Genomic DNA, 20,156 nt, shown 5'->3' with positions numbered 1-20,156 from the left:
GCATTCACAATGTTGTGCAACCACTACCTCTGTCTAGTTCCAAAACATTCCAATCACCTCAGAAGGAAGCTCCATATCACTCCCTGTGCCCTTCTTGCCTAGCCTCTGGCAACCAGTGATCTAGTTTCTGTCTCTGTGGATTTACCTATTCCAGACATTTCATGTAAATGGAATCATATAAACATGCCCTTCATGTCTGGCTTCTTTCACACAGCACAATATTTTCAAGGTTCATCTATGTTGTCGCATGAATCAGTTCTTCATTCCTCTTTGTTAGTGAAGAGCATTCCCTTGTATGGATATATTTATTACATGTTGCTTATCCATTCATCAGTTAGTGATGGGTTGTTTCTACCTTTTGGCTGTGACAGAGCCCGCATTCTTAACCCTGTACTGCCACTCCGGTAATCTAATGGAAAAGACAGAAGCATGAGACAAAAATTGGGAAATATATGCAGAGAAAGATACAGAAAGAAGAATACCAAGAATGGGAGGACGTAGAGGAGAATCGGACATGGAATCCTCAAGGAAAGGCCAATGAGACAGACTGAACAGATGTGTAGAGGGAGGGTATAGAGGAAGAGGAAGTGGGGACGAGTCAGCAGGACTTTGTAGGAACTGAGTAAGTCCACTGGTCAGGGGCAGCTCTGGGGACAAAGGCAGCTTCACTATGGCCGTGGGAGTCAGGATAAGCCATCACCAGTTAACTCAAGTAACTTGTGTGGGACATGCAGTGAGATGGCCTGGCCAAAGCCCTCTTAGCCAGGGTTGCAGCTGACCCCAATCCTCCACTCTGCCAGTTGGGGTCTGACTGCAAGGGTTGTGTGGGATCTACCAAGTCCACACGGTCTCTGTATGGTTACCTGGGGAGGATCTTCAACTCTTGCTTTATAAAAAGGGAATTAGGGGAGAATGGCACAGACCATACTTTAATTTCTGAAATGAACTTTCAATTTCTTCCCCTAGGAACTGGTGAAAACTCATATCGAAGACTGACCTGGTCATGCCCACAATCCTCATCTTACCACGGTCTGTTCCTGTTGACTGTTTTCTGATCCTTTGTGTTCTTGTCCCATTCTGGAATGTGCTGGGAGGTGGGGGGCTGCTTTTTTGTATCACTGATTGCCCAGAATCTCTGTCTTTACTAATGCAATTTCTGTAAGGAAGTCCTGGGGTGTTTGCCCTGGGATTCATTCCTTACCTTCCCCTGTTCTGCTCTGCCCTCTATCTCTGGCCACTGGCTTCTGTGGACCTACTTGTTAGCTCCCTTTGTTGCTGGCTTCCTGCTGGGTTCCTGACATGGGACCCTAACAAGAGATCGGAGAGTGGGAAAAAGGGAGAAGCTGGATATTTCCCCATCACTGCCTTTGTCCACAATTCTGAGTGTGGCTGCATCTCATCCATGATACCACTTCCCACCAAGCGGGCCAGCCATAGACCAGCTTCTATCCACCCAGTGACCCTGACCTCTGGGCCCACCCTCAGTCCCTCCCACAGTTTCCTGTTAAGTATTTTTCCGGTTACTGCATTCTTCTATTTGGACTTCTCAGCTCTTCCATCAACTGTATAACCAACCTCCTGAATGAAATTCCCTGTGCTGTAAAAGCTTAGAGTGATTTCTATTTTCCTGTTGTACCCTGATTGATGCAAAGGGCAAATAAAATATCTATGAATTAAAACATGGTTTAGGTACAACCCCACCTGAAAATAGACTCTTGGAGAACCTCTGTGAACCAGAAAAGATAAATGCAAACAGAACAGATACAACCAGTGACAAAAATGATGCACTAGAAATCCAACAAGCAAATGAGGAGTGTGCCCAAGAATCTGAGCCAGCAGGTAAGACTGCCTGGGTTTGCATGAGTTTAGAGGGGCTAAGGAGTCCTTCATGGTGGCAGAGAATGGAGTCGTGCCCAACTCAAGGAAATATCTATTAACAAAGAAGGGGAAACTCATGCAGATTCAGAGCAGGCAGGAATGGAGCTTGATATATTGATGGGAGAGACCTAGAGGAAGAAAAGTTAAGAAGTGCTAGCTTCCACAAGCCTACTTATTTTTTACTGGATTAAAAGCTGGTATTGGGTGAGATCAGAAATTGCCACCTTCTGCCATTTTCCTGCTGATAAAAATGATAGATAAGCTAATTTGTACTGTTTAACTGAAAGAGCAATATTTGCCTACATGTAATGGAAAATATATAAAATATGTTTCTGGTGCTTTTTCATTTTCTCAATGTTGGAATACCTCTTATTGACAGAAAAGTTGCAATGCCAGGGGCTGAAAATGGATTTTGACTTTAAGATCTTCAAAAGCTGCTAAGAAAATTAAATGAGTACACAAACAAATAAAATACAAAACAAAATAAGAAATATGGCTATGAGAGACATGGGTACACGCTATAGAAATTTAAAGAAAAAAAAAGATGGTTTCTGGCTAAGGGGAAAGGCAGAGAAAATCAGGACATGCTTATAGTAGTATCGTTTGCTACGGCCTCAGCAGATGGGAAGAAACTAGATATTAAGTTTGAAGATACCCAAATTTGAAGAAAAAATAAAAAGAAAACTTCACAGTATACATTCAAGTGTAGGGGCTCAGGGCAGACCACCTTAAAATGTGCCATTTAAGCATAAAGATTTTTTCGAGTTAAAATAAAAACCCAACAGATACAGGAAAGGCACTCTGCCTCCCCCATAACTGCCTTAATATATACTGGAAAGGAGAGCCTATATCAGGAAGAGAAGTATTAGTAGAAACTTCCCTTTACCTAAGAAGGAACTTATCTGTGTAATAGAACCATGTTATATGTTTTTCCAAACATCTCCTTTGACCTTCTTACTAATGACTTTTCTCCCCTCTGTATCCTCAGGCCCCTAATCCCTCTCCTAAGCTCATATAAGCTTCATGTTGCCTCATTGTGTTTGGAATTCCATGTCTGTATGGATTCTCTGTATGTATGCCTATTAAATTTCGTTTTCTTTTGTTAAAAAAAAAGAAAAAGAAAAGTTAGGAAGGACAAACAAAGAGACAAAGGGTAAAAAGTTACAGGGCTTCATCAGGGAAGAGAGACAGAAAGAAAAGTCAAAAGAAGTCAGGGAGAGCTGATCACAGAGTTACTGAAGCACCAACATTTTCATGGGGTGAAGGTTAAGATGGCAATATATGCAGACAAGCTATAAATAGAAACATGAGAAGAAAAGAGAAGTCAGGTGAGGTGTAACAAAATGCAAATAGGCAGAACAGGGAGGGCTGTGCTGGGTCTCAGCTGTGTCTTTTTTAATCCTCAGAGTCCTGTGAACAAGCACCCACCCAAGTGAGTAATGGAGACACAAGAGAAGTCACACCCAGCCCATTGCCCTGTGATGGAGAAAGTAATTATTACTTATCTTACGAATTTTCTAATTCTATCTTTGTTTTTCTATGAGAGCAAAAGCTTTCCTTTGTTCTCCAATACTAACCACCTCCCTTACCCTAACAACGCCCAAGATCCACAGCCTTGTGCACAGCCTCTGGCTGCTTCTAAGTCATGTGAGATGCAAGGGGGAAAGAGAGGTGAGCTCTTTGATAAAGGGCATGTCCCCAAGGAAAGAATGCAAGGAGAGAAAATATTTAAAAAGTGAACCAAAGAACACCAAACGACAAAGTACATGAACAACATAGGTTTTAGATAAATTGACATGGAATCCAAACAGTACCATTTTGTGGAGTTGGTGAAAAGAAATAAGTTGCAGCTTGCTTTTCAGAAATTGTAACAGAAACATGGAAACCATGCATGATGCTGCTGGTCAGATTTGCAAGTACAGAAGCTCTGATGAAGGACTTTTAGAAAAGAAGTGGCAACTGGAGGGACTTGGAGTGGGGGACAGTGGCACAGGAGGAGGACTTTGGTGATGATTGGAATGCGTGAGATGAGAAAAATGAATAGAAAGACAAAAATCAATACAGAAGAGGCATACAGAAAGTCACATTAATAATTAAGAAACAGAGATCAAGTAGGAGAAAGTAAGAAACATAACAGAGAATTGATAAACTGAAAAATCAGTTAGGGGACAGCAGGGCCAGTTCTAGGGTGAGGCAGGGAGGTCCTGGGACACATGGGAAGAAAATCTTACCCGTGGTATCTTCTTGTCCCTTGGCACCTCTTCTGATTCACCCTAGACCCTACTGGGTCCTGGGAGATAGTGATAAAGGATGTTGAGAAAAAGAGTATGAATAGAGAAATATCCAGAAGAAAATGAATACCAGTAAATAGAAAAAATGGGCAGAGGCCTAAAGAGAATGAGTAGAGGATGAGTTAAGGGACCATGAAGGAAAAACTGGTAGAGAGTGGGCCAAATAAAGAGAGAAGATAAATGAAAACATTGTCCAATTTGAAGAGATGGTCATGAGAAAGAAGGCACAGAGGGCTCTTCCTAATACCATTGAGAAGACATCATTAAGGTGTCTACAGTGACCAAAATGGCCCTTTCACTCCCTCAGATAAAAATAGGCCTCCACCCAGGCATCTCATGTCTCCATGGCTTCAATCACCATCTGTGATCTATGGATTCCTACACACAACTCTGGTCCAGACCTGTCTTCTAGATTCATTCCTTCAAGTGCCTGAAGACTTGTAATCAAAGATCTGAAAGCCATCTCTATTTGGAAGCTATATTAGTTATCTATTGCTGTGTAACAAAGAGTCCCCAAATTCAGTGGATTAAAACAACCATTACTTTATTTGCCGCTTCTGTCAATTCCAACTTTAAAATATGTTCAACCTGCCCATTTCTCTCCATTTCCAGGATGCTTACTCTAATCCAGATTCCTATCACTTCTCATTTCAAAATAGAAGAACTCTCCTGCTGGCCTCATCCCTCCTATCTTGTTCCCCTCAGATCCATTCTCCACACTTCGGCTCAATGGCCATTGCAAAAATGCCAACCAGTTCATATGGCTTTCCTGTTTAAACCTAGTACCCTATTGTGATCCTCAGAATGAGGTCAACACAGCTTGGTGTGGAGTATTGAAGGATACCTCCCATACAGTTGTATAATCTCCCCCTCATACACTCTTCCACCACATTCCCACCATACCAAATTCTGTTTGTTTACTTGAATTGTCAAGCTCTCTCAGTTATATCTCTGCCTTTATACATGCTTTTGGAAAACAGTTTGGAATACAGTCCCAAAGTTGAAAATACACATAGCTTGTGACTCAGCAATTACATTCCTCAGCCAAAACCAACAGAAATGTACACTATGTTCAAAAAAAGAAAAGAAACACATAGAAAAGCAGCATTATTCATAATAGCCAAAATCTTGAAACAGCACAAATGGATTTTTTATGGTTTTATTTTTCATGGGTTATTTCTACAATGGAATACTATACAGCAGTTAAAAAGGAAAATGAATACAGCTGATTCTCACAAACATAATGTTGAGAAAGGAAGCCAAATTTCACGCACCCCCCCCCCCGCCCCTGCCAAATGACAGAGAGATGGAGAAAGAGCAAACAAGAAAGAGAGGACATGATTCCATTTATACAAACATGTATATTTTGAATTGGCAAAACTGATCATCAGTGGTATTAAAAATCAGGATGAGCAGGTTGTTAACTTGAGTTACATGGTGGAGACAGTTAGGAAGAGGCATCACTAAGAGGCTTCCAGGGTATAAGTAATCTATTTCTTGACCACAGCGACAGTTTCCCAGATATGCTTACTTTGTGATGATTCAAAATTTATGATTTACCCATCTTTATCTATGCACATTATACTGAAAATATAATTTTTATTTTTAAAAGAGCAAAAAGTGGGGCTCCTGGATGGCTCAGTCAGTTAAGCGCCCAACTCTTGGATTCGGCTCTGGGACGTGAGATAGGGCCCCATGTTGGGCTCCATGCTCAGTGCAGAGTTTGCCTGAGATTCTCTCTTCCCCTGCCCCCACTAAAATAAATAAATAAATCTTTAAAAACAAAAGAGCAAAAAATAATTCACCAAAGGATGAGAAGAGAAAATAAAAACAAACAAAAAAACCCCCCAAAACCCAGAGTCCAGAGAGCCACAGAGGAAGGGACACAGTTAAGCAGCAGGAAAGAAGAGGGGTGGGGGCGGAGCTTCACCCCTGCAGTGGATTTACAGGGAGAAGGACTTATCAATAGTAGTGAACGGTGTTTACTCCCTTTGGGGGAGGCCAGTGAAAATTCTTTATTCATTACAATTTGATCCAGGAGCAGAGCTACCCAACCATGGAATCCAAGTCAATTCCTGTTCTGTATATCTGGTGGATATAAAGAAGGAAAAGCCATTTTTTAACTCGAGAGTTGAACAGCAAGCCCAAGCGAGGACTAACTGTAACCAGGCATCTGACATAATAGGTAAGGCTGACTGAAAGAGTGTGTAATGTCCCAGGCAGGGTCCATCGAGGCAGTCCAGTTGGCCTTGGATGGAGGCAAGAGGGAGGAACCAGTATCATATGCAGTGAGCTCAGCAGGAGAAAGTCCCAGTAATCAGAAAAATACCAAAAGATGGAAATGGTAGATTTAAGTATTAATGTATGGGAGACTATTTCTAAAGCAAAAGAAGAAAGTATGAGGGTAGAAGTTGAAGAAAAACTAAAAAACATCAGAGAGCCAAGATATTCACGACAGCGGATGAAGAAGGAAACACATGAAGACAAAGAGAGGTATTGAGAGAAACCACTGCCAGAAAGAGAGGCATAAGTAGGGGAAATGGGCAAAGCCAAGAGGAAAGTGAAGTAAACTGAGAATAAAAGATAAGAGGGACCCTGAGGTCGGTGGGGGGGGGGGGGGAGGAGGTCACATGAGGGCAGAGGTTGGAGGTCACATGAGGGCAGAGGTAGGAGGTCACATGAGGATGGGAGAAGAGTGTTGGCAGGGTGGGCAAAGCTGCCCTCTGCGCATGAATTCCATCACCTTTAGTTTAGGACTGGAGCAACCTGCAGGTCACACACATTCAAGCATAGACCAGGGTGCCTTGAGTTAACTTAGCTTCTAGGTCTTCCTAGTGGTCCTATTGCAGAGTCGCCTGCTATGTGGACTCATTGGCCCCACCCTGAAGCTAAAGGGCTTTTGCTCCTCTGTGCAGTGATCAGCAGTGACTCCGAGGAATCCAGTGATGAAGACGAGCTCCCAGAAACCTCCACGTCAGCACTGGAAAGCGGGCCTGGTGAGGAAGTGGGAAAGCAGGCTTTGGCTACAAGAATCTGAATTAAGAACTACTGTTTGATGCATCTTATTCTGCACCTATTCTGTATGATAGATTCAGTTTATCCTGGAATTCGATTCTCTGCATTTATTTTACTTGACCTTTTTGGGAAATGCAGGGAGATAAAAAATCATTAATATATATACTTTTTAAAGATGAGGCCTATTAATTGATAGGTCCTATTTATCAATACAAGCACCCATATATTGATTATATAGCAGAAAGGGGCTACCAAAATGATGAATTTGTTTTTAAGACTAGTTAGTTTCTATGCCTATATGGTGTTGGATTTATAGTGATTTCTATAGGGAACAGAAAGCTAAATATTCTTTTATTAGAAGGTCATATTGTCATCTGAGCACAAACTGAATTGTGTCAAAAGACAACTCATCCAGCTATCCAGTTTTAGCAGAAAAAAAGATTCAGATAGAGTACTCTGAAACCCAAAGTATTGTTTTTGAGAGTTCTTCAGCAAGTCATGGCATATATAATGATTTTTCCAAGGACTTTTGCAAATAATACCTTACTTTTTAATTTATAACAATCTTAAGTACCCCAGACATTGTTATCCTTGTTTTCTAGAGAAAACACAATCATATCAATGTTTCAAGGTCTTCTACAAAGTCTCATGGAGAATTAAAGGGACAAGACTAGCATCCTGGATTCTGCATTTTTGCTTTATAAAATTAGAGCTAAAGATGATTACCAAAATGTTATGTTTCCTCAATTTCATGGGTAGCATGAGTGGTCCTAAGATTTGCAGCTCTTTTGTGCACACATTGGTGATTTGTTTTCCCTTTCTGCTTTCTAGACCCAGAGGGTATTAGAAACATGCCTATTTGGGGAAACATACTTGGAAAAGACCTAAAAACAAATAAAAATATTACCTGGTCCTGATGTTACCAAAGAACATTATTTTAAATGATACATTATTCTTATTGCTCACTAGATCCATCAAAGTAAAATGTAAATTCGCTTCAAGTTTTAAAGGGTACACATTTTAACTTTTGTCTTAGTGTAGCAAACTGCTCTAAAATGCAGTCCCAAAATATGTCTAGGATGCAGACACAAGAGATTATTTCTCAGCCTTGCAAACGCACTGGGTTGGAGGGGAAGTAGAAGAGGCTTGCGGTTGTCAACACAAGATTTCCAAGATTTCCTCCCTTCCAAGGTGAGAAACAGCAGAGATGAAGGAAGTGTGAAGTGACAATGGAAGGGGTAAGAAGTAGAAGAGAGAGAGTATGGGAAGGTGAGGTTCAGTCAGAGCAAAGTTGCCACTTGCCTCTGGAGACAGGGAATGGAGTGTGACTACCATTCAAGGCAGGTGGCTTAGAAGGACAGACCAGGGTGGCACTGTTGCAGACCGCAATTTGCATGGGTTTTCTAGATTTTTCTAGATTTTCTTATGAGGATATTTCCCGCTAATATTTCAGTTTCTTGGTCACACGCTGAGATCCCTAAAAAGTCCTCTTCCTTTGTGCAGTGACCAATAACCTTGACTCATTAGAGTCAAGTGAGAGAGGAGAGTCCCAAGAAGCCACCTGCTCAAGACTTCAGATTACACTAGGTAAGAACATTAGGATTGCAACCCTGCATGACAATACTCAGAGTCTAAATGCAGAGCTGTTTTCCTGATGAATCTTGTTTTGAGCATGCTCTGTGTGCCTTGATTCTATTACTTCTAAGGACTGTTTTCTGCATTTAATTTCTCTGGCCCTATTGGGAAGTGGAAGGAGGCAGGAAGGCATTATAAATTGTTATTTAACTGTACGGGCCCATTTGATTGATATATAGAAAGTGTAGCAAAAATATGCTGGTAAAATGACAAACTTTTTTCTACACACTATCATGTATTAATGCTAAAGAGTTGAAATAATGTACTTATTCTCTACCAATATGCTTTATATTCTATCCAACAAAGTAAGCATGGGGTACCTCTGTTTGTTGACAATATTGTCATTAGTCCCAAACTTAGAAAACCTTCAAAGAATAATTTGTGCTGCTGTTTAATTATTGATGGGAAAATGACCTCTGATCAGCTATTCTCAAACCCAACTTACTTAAACCATTGGCTTACACTGTAATTTTTTAAAGGGCTTTTGTAAATAAAGCTTCATTTTGTTTTCATAAAAAACCTTAACAGGGAGATAGGGTAACTAGGTTATCCCAGCTTTATAGATAAGGCAACTGTGGCTAGCCATGTTGAAGAATCATTTACAAATTTACACAGAGAGTGAAAAGGAGAGCTAAGCAGGAACCCAGCATTATACCCCAGGCCACCAGAACTGGATTCAGTTGAAGGAAAGAGAGAAAAATGATCATCAAAGTATTATTATGACTGCAAGCCCATTGAATTGTCACAGAATTTGTAAGATTATTGCATACAAATAATTGTTTCTTCCCTTTTACTTTATAGACTCCATGGATTTCAGAAAATCGCCTACATTCAGAGAAAGAGTTTGGAAAGTAGGTAAGGGCAAGTAAAAACTCTTCGTGGTTACAAATGAACAGCGTTTTCTACAAAAGATTCATTCTAATTCTTTGCTATATCCTTCAAAGTAAAATACAAATTTGTTTTAAGATGGTTTGTATTTTAACTTTTGTATTAGTTAGGCTAATGGTTGTAACAAACAAATCCAAAGAAGTCAAGCATTCAAACACAATAGAATTAAATTTTTTTCTCAAGTAAACATTCCAAGGAATTTTAGATGGGGGAGGTGTGGGACCCTGTTTCATGTGGGGTTCAAGGAAGCAGCCAAGTGGGAAATCTGCCTTCTTCAATACCAGACTCCCAAGATGTCCTGGGGATATTCTTGCTGTGGGCTTTTTAACCTCTTGGTTCCTTTGTCATACACTGAGACTTTCAAGGGACACTTGCTTCTTCTGCAGTGAAAAGATTTGATGACTTTTCAGAGTCCAGTGAGGAAGAGGAGCCCCCGAGAGCCTCGAGCTCAGCACTGAGAAGTGATCCTGATGAGGAGGGTAAGGACTGCCATCACTGGGCTTCCGGACACGAGGAATCTGAGTTCAGAGTTCTTGTTTCCTGGGCATTTAACTCGGAGCACACTCCACGGCCTGGGATCCCATTCTCTGCATTTTTCACATCTGGCCATTTTGAAAAATGCAAAAAGAGAAATCATTATAAATTCAGGTTTAGCAAGATGGCGCTAGTTGAATGGCAGTGCCATTTTTACTACATGCACTCAGATTTATTAACCCCAAAGTATTGAATTACATAGTGATTTCCACCCCTGCCCACTCCCATTTTCTAGAGAGCAGAGAAAATGGATATCTGCCGTTGCTTGATTTTGTTGCAAACTTGTTAAAAAATCAGAAGATTCTGATCATAGACTCTGATTATTGAAGAAAGAAAAGCTTCTAGTTATTACCATCAAATTCAGTTTATAGCTTTTGACAGATGACCCCAATATGACATTGGCCTACATAATGATATTTTAAAATATCTTCACTAACAAGATATCTTTTTTATGTTTTTAACAACTTTAAAGATAAGCCAGATAACTGTTGCTCTCTCCACTCCACAGGTGGGGAAACTCTAGCACATAAACATTTAAGGATCTTTTACACATCTTATACGGAAATTTACTAGAAGAAGCAAAACAGCCTGGACTCCTAGCAAACATCCATAGTCTTTTATTCAAAACGTTTAAAGGGCGCCTGGGTGGCTCAGTCGTTAAGCGTCTGCCTTCGGCTCAGGTCATGATCCCAGGGTCCTGGGATCGAGTCCCGCATCGGGCTCCCTGCTGGGCAGGAGGCCTGCTTCTCCCTCTCTCACTCCCTCTGCTTGTGTTCCTGCTCTTGCTATCTCTCTCTCTGTCAAGTAAATAAAAATAAAATTTTTAAAAAACAAACAAAAAGCCTTTGAAGACAGACATAAAATAATAATCTGTTAGAGAGACAATATGGTTTATATCCTATATATTACTAAAAAAAATCCAGCAGGGTCTGGAACAGAATCCCATTCTCAAATATACTATATTAATGTTCCTGCAACAAATAGTGTGAATTCACACCAAATGTGAGAAATAAAGATTTTACATGGACTCATGACAGCTCAAGTCCAGATTCGCCACCGAAGTAGTTAACTGAAAACCTATGGGAAAAATATGGATTTTCAAAACTTCTTTGATTTTGCAGTTGGGGCCAAAGGATTGTGGTTCTCTGCTCCATTTAGTAGTGATCTTTTTCGTTTAGATGGGAAGAGACAGAAATGATCATCATAGTGTCTTTCTAGTCCAGATCCTGTCTACAATGTGAGTAGTCATAAGATTTACAACTCTTAGTTGTAGATTACTGGTTGTGTTTTCCTTTACTTTTTAGATCCTGCGGATATTGGAGACAAATCTATTTGGGGGATAAGCAAGAGGAAAAGATGTAAGGGCAATTAAAACTCTTGATGTAACAAATATCTTTCTTTACTACAAAAACTTCGTTCAAAAATTTTTGTTATATCCTCTGAAATAAAAAAAAATTAATTTGTTGGCAATTTGATTGATTCACATTATACATTTTGAATTAGGTGGACTGGGCTAATTGATACAACATGTAGGCCTCAAAAAGTTGAATGGCACACGTGCAATATAAGTATATTCTTCATTTGCTTAAATAGGATAAAGTAACTCCTGGAGTGGAGGGGTGTTCTGCTTTGTATGATTGTTGAGGGCCCCAGCTGATAGAGGCCCTGACATCTTGAAAATGTTGCTTCCACAGACTCCCTGGATAAGCAAAGGAACTGGAAGAAGCAGTATGTTCAGACAAGTGATGAGGGTAAGACATGGTGACAAAAGGGAGTGCCTTCCAGGGCAAAGTTGTCCCACAGCCCAGCCCTGGGGGTGGTTCCTGGAGCAACCCTGACCAACAGGTCAGATGGAGCCCCAGGGTAGCCTGGTGGGAGGAATATTCCTGCTCCTCCTACATGAGCTTCCTTTTCCAATTTTCCTTTTAAAGAATTTGGTGCTGGATTGGTTGCTAGGACACAGATTGAGACTGCTAAGGAATTTTATTTCTTTCTGCAGGGATCAGCAGTGGTAACTTTTCAGAATTAAGTCATACAGAAGAACCTCAGGAATCTTCTGGCTCAGTCCTAAGAAGTGGGTCAGGTAAAGAAGATTAGGATGCCAAGCCTTGGCCTGCAGAATGTCAGGAATTAAAAGCTACTGTTTCCTGATGCATTTTATTCTGAGCACCTGGAAGACCTGTATCCAGTTAATCCTGGGAACTCCTTTTCATCATTTTAGAAAATAGAAGGAGACAGGAAATTATTATAAATTCATGTTTAACAAGAGGAGTCCTGTTGAAAAAATGTATGTAATTATATACTGCTGTTGTAGAAGAAATGAATAGCAAATGGTGGTATCTTTTTAATACCTACTGTCATGCCTACTAAGATCTTAGATTTCTATAATGATATATTGATTGACACCAATGTCATTTGTAATTGTAAAAGCCTCAAAAGATGACTGGTCCTGCTATGTAATTCTAGACAGAAATAAAAGCTTCAGATCAACAACTTTCAAACTTTAGTATAGTTTTTGACAGATGTCCATCACACTGTAATTTGATTATATTGTGTTACTTTAAAGTGCTTTGGCAAATAAGATCTTACTTTGTCATCACAATATCCTCAAGACTTAGGCAGGCTAATTTTTGTTATGTCCATTTTGGGATGAGGAAATAGACATTTGACCAAATTGTCCAATTTGACCAAAGGTCAAAAAGTATGACTATTGTATGTAACAGGCAGGAATAAAAGAGCTGTATCCAGTGATCAAAATCCAAAAAGGAGGTACAAGGCACCTGACATATAGTATCAGCAGAACGTATCGGTGCCTGATGCAAGAAAACTTATTTAACAACTATATAGATGATGATGATGATAGATAGATAGATAGATGATGATAGATAGATAGATAGATAGATAGATAGATAGATAGATAGATATTAGATAGATAGACATATAGATAGATGATAGATGATAGATAGATAATAGATAAAAATGAAAATTATAAAGAAAAATAAGATGGTAGGAGTGGTGCCAGCTATAAGGTATACAAAATACCTAGAAGGGCAGAGCCAAAAAGGATGAATAGAGAAATAAAAAGGCACAGAAATTAAGAATATCACTGATGAAAAGAGAGAAAACAACACAGAGGACAAGAGAAATCAGGGAAATCAGGGAGAGAAGCTCACAGAATCAAGTGATGGAGATAGAAATGTGTAAGGCAGGGAAATGGCCAGAAAACTGAGAAATAAGGAGGAGGATGAGGTATGGCCAGATAGAAAAGGTGACAGAACACATCTTTGTTGGATATAAGGTGTAGTAATTGGAGTGGGTGTTTTCTCAGCTCATCTGAACAGTAAATATAAATGACCTTAACCACATCAAAGTGGTCACTGTCTATAGTCTGTCATTTCCTTATTTCTCTTCAGTGTCCCCCTGTGAATTCAAAGCTCTTCAGATGAATAGAGGAAGAGAGTCAGAAGAGATGCCAACGTATAAGCATCTGATGGAGAAGCCAGTTATGATATTAATTATCTTTGTTTTCCTGTCTACAAAGAGGGAAGGCTCTTCTTTCTTTACCTTACCTCTTCCCCCAAAACATAGCATGTACATGCACACACAAATGCACATACACTCCTATACATAGGCTTGTGCACAGATTTGGACTGCTTTCAACAGGTTTGAGGGAGCCAAAAGAGAAAGAAGAGCTGTGTTCCTGAATGGAGGGAGGTGACACTGAATGGATAATGTAAGGAAGAAGAATGGAAAAGATAGGCTGGGGTCTCCAAATGGAAAGACATCTGACTGAGTATACTTCAAGTTTTTTCAAGTGGACGTGGAACCCAAATATCACCAGATTGGGGAGTTTTATGGGGGAAGAGTGATGATTTTCAAGATACCTATCAGGAGTTGTACCAGAAACATGGTAATAAAGTCCATGACTGACTGAGTCTTGCAATGTAGAAAAGCCCATAGGGAACTGGCAAAAGTAAAAGTGATCAACAGTGTAGTCAGTGTCAAAAGAGTAGGTATTTGGTCATGAATGACAGTAGCAGTCTGTGAGATGAAGCTGAATATAGATAAAATATAAATACAAAGATTGTAATTGTAAAAAGAGCCATAAAATCAAGATAAGATTAAGAGAAACAGACTAGAAGCAAAGAGAAAATGGAAAAGGAAGTGACATTAGAGAGAGGATTACTTCAATAATAAAACTAGATCCAGGGATAGAAGCATAGGAAAATAGATGGAATGAGGTACATATATAGGGTAAAAGAGGAGGCACACAGAGAACCATACAGAAAAAGAGTTAAAAGATGAGCGAAAAATGACAGAGTGTAAAAGGAAGAGAGGCGAGATGGAGAAATTGTGGGATCTGAAATGGTCAGGAGACAAAAGCAATGTTGGTGCAAGGGATTGGTTCACAGTAGCAGTGAGTTTTCAGGGCAAGGTGTTCCCAGGTATCAGTGTCCCCTATAACTCACCCAGATTACAGGAGACATCTCCCAGGCATCTCATCCACTCCTATGGTTTCAATCACCATCCACAACTTAATAGTTCCTAAGCAGACATATCCAGCCCAGCCCTGTCCTCTAAGCAGATAAGCTCATCCATCCAAATGGCAGAATGATCTCTGTCCAAGGTTCTGAGTGTCCTAGCCTTCACCACTTTAGGTGTCCTCCAAAACCTTCAAACTCGACACTTCCAAAAATGAGCACATCATCTTCCTAAAACCAACATCTGCTCCTCCAGTGTTCCCTGTTTCTAAAACACACTATTAATTGTCCCATTCTTTCAAGTTGAAATTCAGAGTCACCCATGACACCATTGTCTCCTCAATTGATACACCACATCTATCACCTAACTCTATCAATTCTTCCTTTTAAATCTCCAACCTGTCCCTTCATCTCCATTCCCAGTACTGACACTCTAATCCACAGCTATATCACTTGTCACTTGAACTAGATCTACAAGGTCCTGTTCTCCTTCTAATCTTGTTCCCACCAAATATATTCTAAGTGATTTAGCTAAATTGATCTTTCAAAACTGCATCCCATGTCCTTTAACTTCCTTTAGGATTAAGTCAATTCTCCTTCATGTGGCCTCCAAAGCCACTTACCTCAGGGCTCTTGCCTCTTTCTCCATCCTCATCAATGCTTCTTATTCTTTCACTTCATTCTCAAATATATTTAACTCTTTGTGGTTACTTGCTTTCACTGAACCTAGACCTTTGTACATGCTTCTTCATATTTCAATCAGTCATCTGTTTCTGTGTCAATTCTCTGGTAGCTCATAAGATTGGCAAGCACCGATGCTTCAATAGTCTTGTGTCTGAATTATTATCAGCATCCATCTCAGCACCTGGCACCTGAAAGAGGCTTAGGAAACTTCTTGAGTGCATGAGAAATATTCCTATATTCCAACATTTGGAAATTTTCTGGCAAAAGTTCTTTATTATAGTATTTATAGAGAATATTCACAAAATCTATTTTAATAATTGAATTCTATATATACATATATATAAATATAATAAATAATATTTCTAGAAAGAATAATAGTGCATAAAGTAAATGTAAGAGTATGCTTAAAATGTTGTAAAAGGATGGATGGGAAAAGCATATAAAGAAAAAGTAGAAGAACAAAAATACAAATTTGGGGCAAAGAGAAAAGGATAAAAGAGAAAAAATAGATTGAAAGGAAGGGACAAAGACAATGGGGATCAAAGAAAGAGATTTCTGAAGTAGAGACATCCTTTAGTGGAGGGGTGGGGGAAGGGAGGATCACTGGAAGAGAGGAGATGCAAATGAAAACTCTTTACAAATCACAATTTAGGAGCAGAGCCACAAGGACTTGGAAATGAAAAGTGTTCCTGTGTCATGTGTTTTTCAGAAGGTATTTCAAGAGGCCAACGAGCAAGGACTGAGAGTAGCCAAGCATCTGACATGATGGGTAAGGCTGCCGGAGGGTCTTGGGGTGGAGGTGGTTCTTCAGATACCACAGACCCTGGGTATGTAGTTGATCAGAGTTCAAGGACATCAGACAGCTCACCAATGGAATGGCCAGTTATGGAAGTGGAGGGTCACACGGCACTAGGCTGCAGGATGTCAGGAGTCTGTTTTTGTTTCCTGCTGCACTTGACTCTGAGCACACTTTGATAAGGAAGGGGTACATCCATGCCAGAGTCCCATTCTCTGCATTTGCTTGACCTGAGCCTTTTGGGAATGGCAGGGAGGCAAGAGATTCTTTTAAAGTCATGTTAAATAGGGTGGACCTTGTGGATTTACATGGATGATCTAGTAGAAATACACTGGTAACAATGGCAGTATCTCATTTACTGTATTAATGAGTCAATACTAAACTATTGGATTTATATAATGACATCCACCCTTGTCCATGGAATGAAGCAATCCAAATGTTCTTCAGCTGGTAGATAATAGCATCACTTTGTCACAATTTTGGAAAAGCCTCAAAAGACAAATGATCCTGTTATCTGTCAGGAAACAAAGGCCCCAGATAACTATTCTTAAATTCAGCATACAGTTTTGAAGGATACACTGCAGTATGTTGACTAATACAGTGATTTCTCATTAGCTTTTGTAAATAAGATCTTATTTAATTGTCATAACAAATTTAAAGCCTGAACAGGATAACAGTTGCTATCCCTCTTTCATGAACAAGGAAACTGATGTCCTTAAGAAATTAAGAGCATTTTCAAAGTCCCAGAGAAATAAAGGAAGACCTTAGATATCAATTCAGTACCTGTCTATTTCCATTATAAGGAAGGCAGAGAAATGATACTCAGGTCATTATAAACTCAAGCCTTCCACAGTGTGAATTGTCATAAGATTTATAACTTTTATTTATAAATTACAGTTATATGACCACCACCTGTTACTTTCTAGATACCATGGATATTGGAAACAATTCTACTTCGGGAAAACACAATGAGAAAATAAGTAAGAATGAATAAGAATTTGCTTGATTTTTATGTTACAAATGGAGTGTTTTTTAATGCTAAAGCTTATCATCGTTTTTTATTCCTTTCAGAAGACAAAAAAATGAATGTCTTTTAAAGTAACTATTTTTTTCCAAAATGGTTGTATCTTCATGTTGTATTTTATTCTGATTTTAAAATATGTTTCTTATAAGCATTGGTGTATGTCTTCTCAGAATTTTTCTATGCATGTATTAACTCAGTTTGAGATATATTTTTATACATCTTCATATGGTAATTTTATACATACTTTTCCTTTTCTTGCTTTTTAAAATTAATATATCATACCTAAGCCCTAAACACATTTAACATTTTAATTGAACTATAAAAAGTCTTATTTGGTGCTTTCACATGCACAAGTCTTAATTTTTAGGGTAGTTGAGGATTTTTCATTTGTTATTGGTCATTTATTTTTCCTCTTTATTGAAGTCTTTGTCATAGAGTGCTGTGAAGTTTCCTGTTGTGGTGTTTTTCTTTTTCTTACATTGCTGAATGAATATAGAAAAGTTTATCTGATATATACATTAAATCCTCACCATATGTGTTGCTAATATGTTGTCCCATTTGTTTTCCTTTCTTTTTATTTTATTTATTTATTTACTTATTTAAATTTAAGATTATTTATTTATTTTAGAGACAGAGAAAGCATGAGTGGGGACAGGGGCAGAGGGAGAGGGAGAGAGAGAGAGAATCCCAAGCAGACTCCCTGCTGAGCATGGAGCCCTACTGGGGGCTCAATCTTATCACCCTGAGATCATGACCTGAGCAGAAATCAAGAGTCAGATGCTTAACTGACTGAGCCACCCAGGCGCCCCTGTTGCTTTCCTCTAATGTTTGTTAATGGACTCTTTTGTCCTAGAGACATTATAAATTTTTAGGTTGTCAAATTTTCAACTTTTCTCTCTCTGGCTCTTGGGTTTCCCATCATTTTTATAACAGCTATTTCTAGCTGAAGATTTAAAAAAATATTGTCCCATATTTGATTCTAGAATCAAATGTTTGAAGTACCTGATTATTTTTAATGTTTACACCTATAATTCTGTGGGTTTTGCCTCTTTGCTTTTATGTGAGGTCAGAATTTCAAAAATATTCCCTACTCTACTACATTGTGATTGAAGCTGCCACTTTAATCACACAGTGCCTTTATCTGTCTATATACTAGATTTTCTTTTGCAATCAAAGACGCTACAGAAAAGAAGAGAGAGCTCAAAGGTAGCACCATCCTGATGACTCACTGGGGGAGAATTTTAGAATCAATTCAAGAAGATCCGCCCCCTCACCTCCTTCCCAAATTCACTGGAATCTCTGATTAGAAATACACTGGGTGTTATATGTAAGTGATGAGCCACTAAATTCTATACCTGAAACCAGTTTTACCATATATGATAACTAACTAGAATTTAAACGAAAACTTGGAAAAAAAAAAAAAGAAATGCATTGAAAAATGCAGATTAATTTTGGGAGAACAGAGACTATTACCCACTTATTCACATCTTATTTAATGTTCTTCCAATAAGAATCTTCTTACACATTTTTAAAAGTCTTATGTGGTGTACAAATTTGTTTGTTACTATGAATATCTTTTTTTCTCTATTACATAATACCTGGAGTGAATTTAAATGAGACAACTATCTCAAAATCTTTATTTAAATAGGAAATCTGTGGTCATTTTATTACCCACTTGCATGTGAGGAGCTCAGAATGCCAAGGATTTTTTCCTAATTTAATATATAATCTTATAAGCATTTATACAGTTTAGGGATCCAGATATCAGTTAAAATATGATAACTAGTATGGAATTGTTGAATCACTATTTTGTACACCTGAAACTGGTATAACATTGGAATTAAAATAAAATTTAAAAAAATATGATGGCCAGGCCCAGGAATTATCAAGACAGTCAATCAGAATTAAGGCTACTTTGGAACTGTTTTCATGCGAAGTGGTAATAATTTTTAATTTGGGGGAGTATTACAAGGCCCATTCGAATTAACTCTCCCAAGGACAAATTTTTATTAACAGAGAAAAGAACAAATTGGTAATGGTTACGAAGAGACATATCTCCATATTTTACAAGAGAGTAAGACTTACCTTTTTATGAAATTTCTCAATTTAATGCTTTGTCAAATCATATTCTTTATGTTAGTTTATGGTACAGAATGTTCTTTCTCCTTCCACAGCTATAGGTTGAGGGGGACTTTCCCTCCATCTCTTTCTGTAATTCCTTGTTAGTTTTACATATATAAAGATTTTTATTTATTTATTTGAGAGAGTACGAGAAAGAGCACAAGCTGGGGAGAGGCAGAGGGAGAGGGAGAAGCAGACTCCCTGCTGAACAGGGAGTCTGACTCGGGGCTCCACCCCAAGACCTTGGGATCATGACCTGAGCTGAAGGCAGACACTTAACCAACTGAGCCACCCAAGCACCCATCCTCGTTAGTTATAAAAACTTACATTTTCAAATCTGATTTCTGGATTTCATTAGACAGCCATATAAGAAATGCAAGCCCATGGAGTTCAGAAATACATAGTTGGCAGAAAATAGAGAAGGGCCTGAAAAGGATTTTACCTAAAAACAGCAAAATAAGTACATAGAGATTTTTTTCTCCTATAGCTTCCTACCTATTTCTTAAATCTGAATCAGCTTGAGATCCCATGTTTTTTATTTTCAGATTTCCTTTATTGTCTTCACCTAAATACATAATGTGAATGATTTGTTCAGTATTTAGGTGATAACGCTTATGATACCTTTTTTGTTTTTATTTATTTATTTTATTGAAGATTTTATTTATTTATTTGAGAGAGTGAGAGAACACAAGTGGGGGGAGGGGCAGAGGGAGAAGCAGACTTCCCGCTGAGCAGGGAGCCCAAGGCGGGGTTCCATCCCTGGGATCATGACCTGAGCCAAAGGCAGACACTTAACCAACTGAGCCACC

At 38.9% G+C, this 20,156-nt stretch overlaps 1 protein-coding gene across 6 annotated transcripts in view; it reads left to right on the top strand.

Annotated features, from left to right (window-relative positions):
• Positions 1–20,156, top strand: part of SP100 (SP100 nuclear antigen) — a 96,515-nt gene that overhangs the window by 36,228 nt on the left and 40,131 nt on the right. For 3 of the 6 annotated variants that reach the window (XM_032400259.1, XM_032400223.1, XM_032400214.1), the window contains exons 5-17: positions 967–1,029; positions 1,690–1,839; positions 3,285–3,368; positions 6,208–6,354; positions 7,085–7,165; positions 8,688–8,771; positions 9,621–9,674; positions 10,094–10,186; positions 11,546–11,599; positions 11,936–11,992; positions 12,241–12,324; positions 16,059–16,175; positions 17,129–17,182. In XM_032400259.1, coding sequence (XP_032256150.1) covers positions 967–1,029; positions 1,690–1,839; positions 3,285–3,368; positions 6,208–6,354; positions 7,085–7,165; positions 8,688–8,771; positions 9,621–9,674; positions 10,094–10,186; positions 11,546–11,599; positions 11,936–11,992; positions 12,241–12,324; positions 16,059–16,175; positions 17,129–17,182 — 1,122 coding nt within the window. The remainder of the gene's footprint in view (positions 1–966; positions 1,030–1,689; positions 1,840–3,284; positions 3,369–6,207; positions 6,355–7,084; positions 7,166–8,687; positions 8,772–9,620; positions 9,675–10,093; positions 10,187–11,545; positions 11,600–11,935; positions 11,993–12,240; positions 12,325–16,058; positions 16,176–17,128; positions 17,183–20,156) is intronic. The other 3 variants (XM_032400231.1, XM_032400239.1, XM_032400250.1) reach the window with 3 other exon arrangements.

The sequence above is a fragment of the Phoca vitulina genome, unplaced genomic scaffold, assembly GCF_004348235.1.
Source record: "Phoca vitulina isolate PV1807 unplaced genomic scaffold, GSC_HSeal_1.0 scaffold1, whole genome shotgun sequence".
Taxonomy (NCBI): Eukaryota; Metazoa; Chordata; class Mammalia; order Carnivora; family Phocidae; genus Phoca; species Phoca vitulina.
The sequence above is the reverse complement of the archived record's forward strand: the minus strand, read 5'-3'. Positions and strand labels throughout refer to the sequence as shown.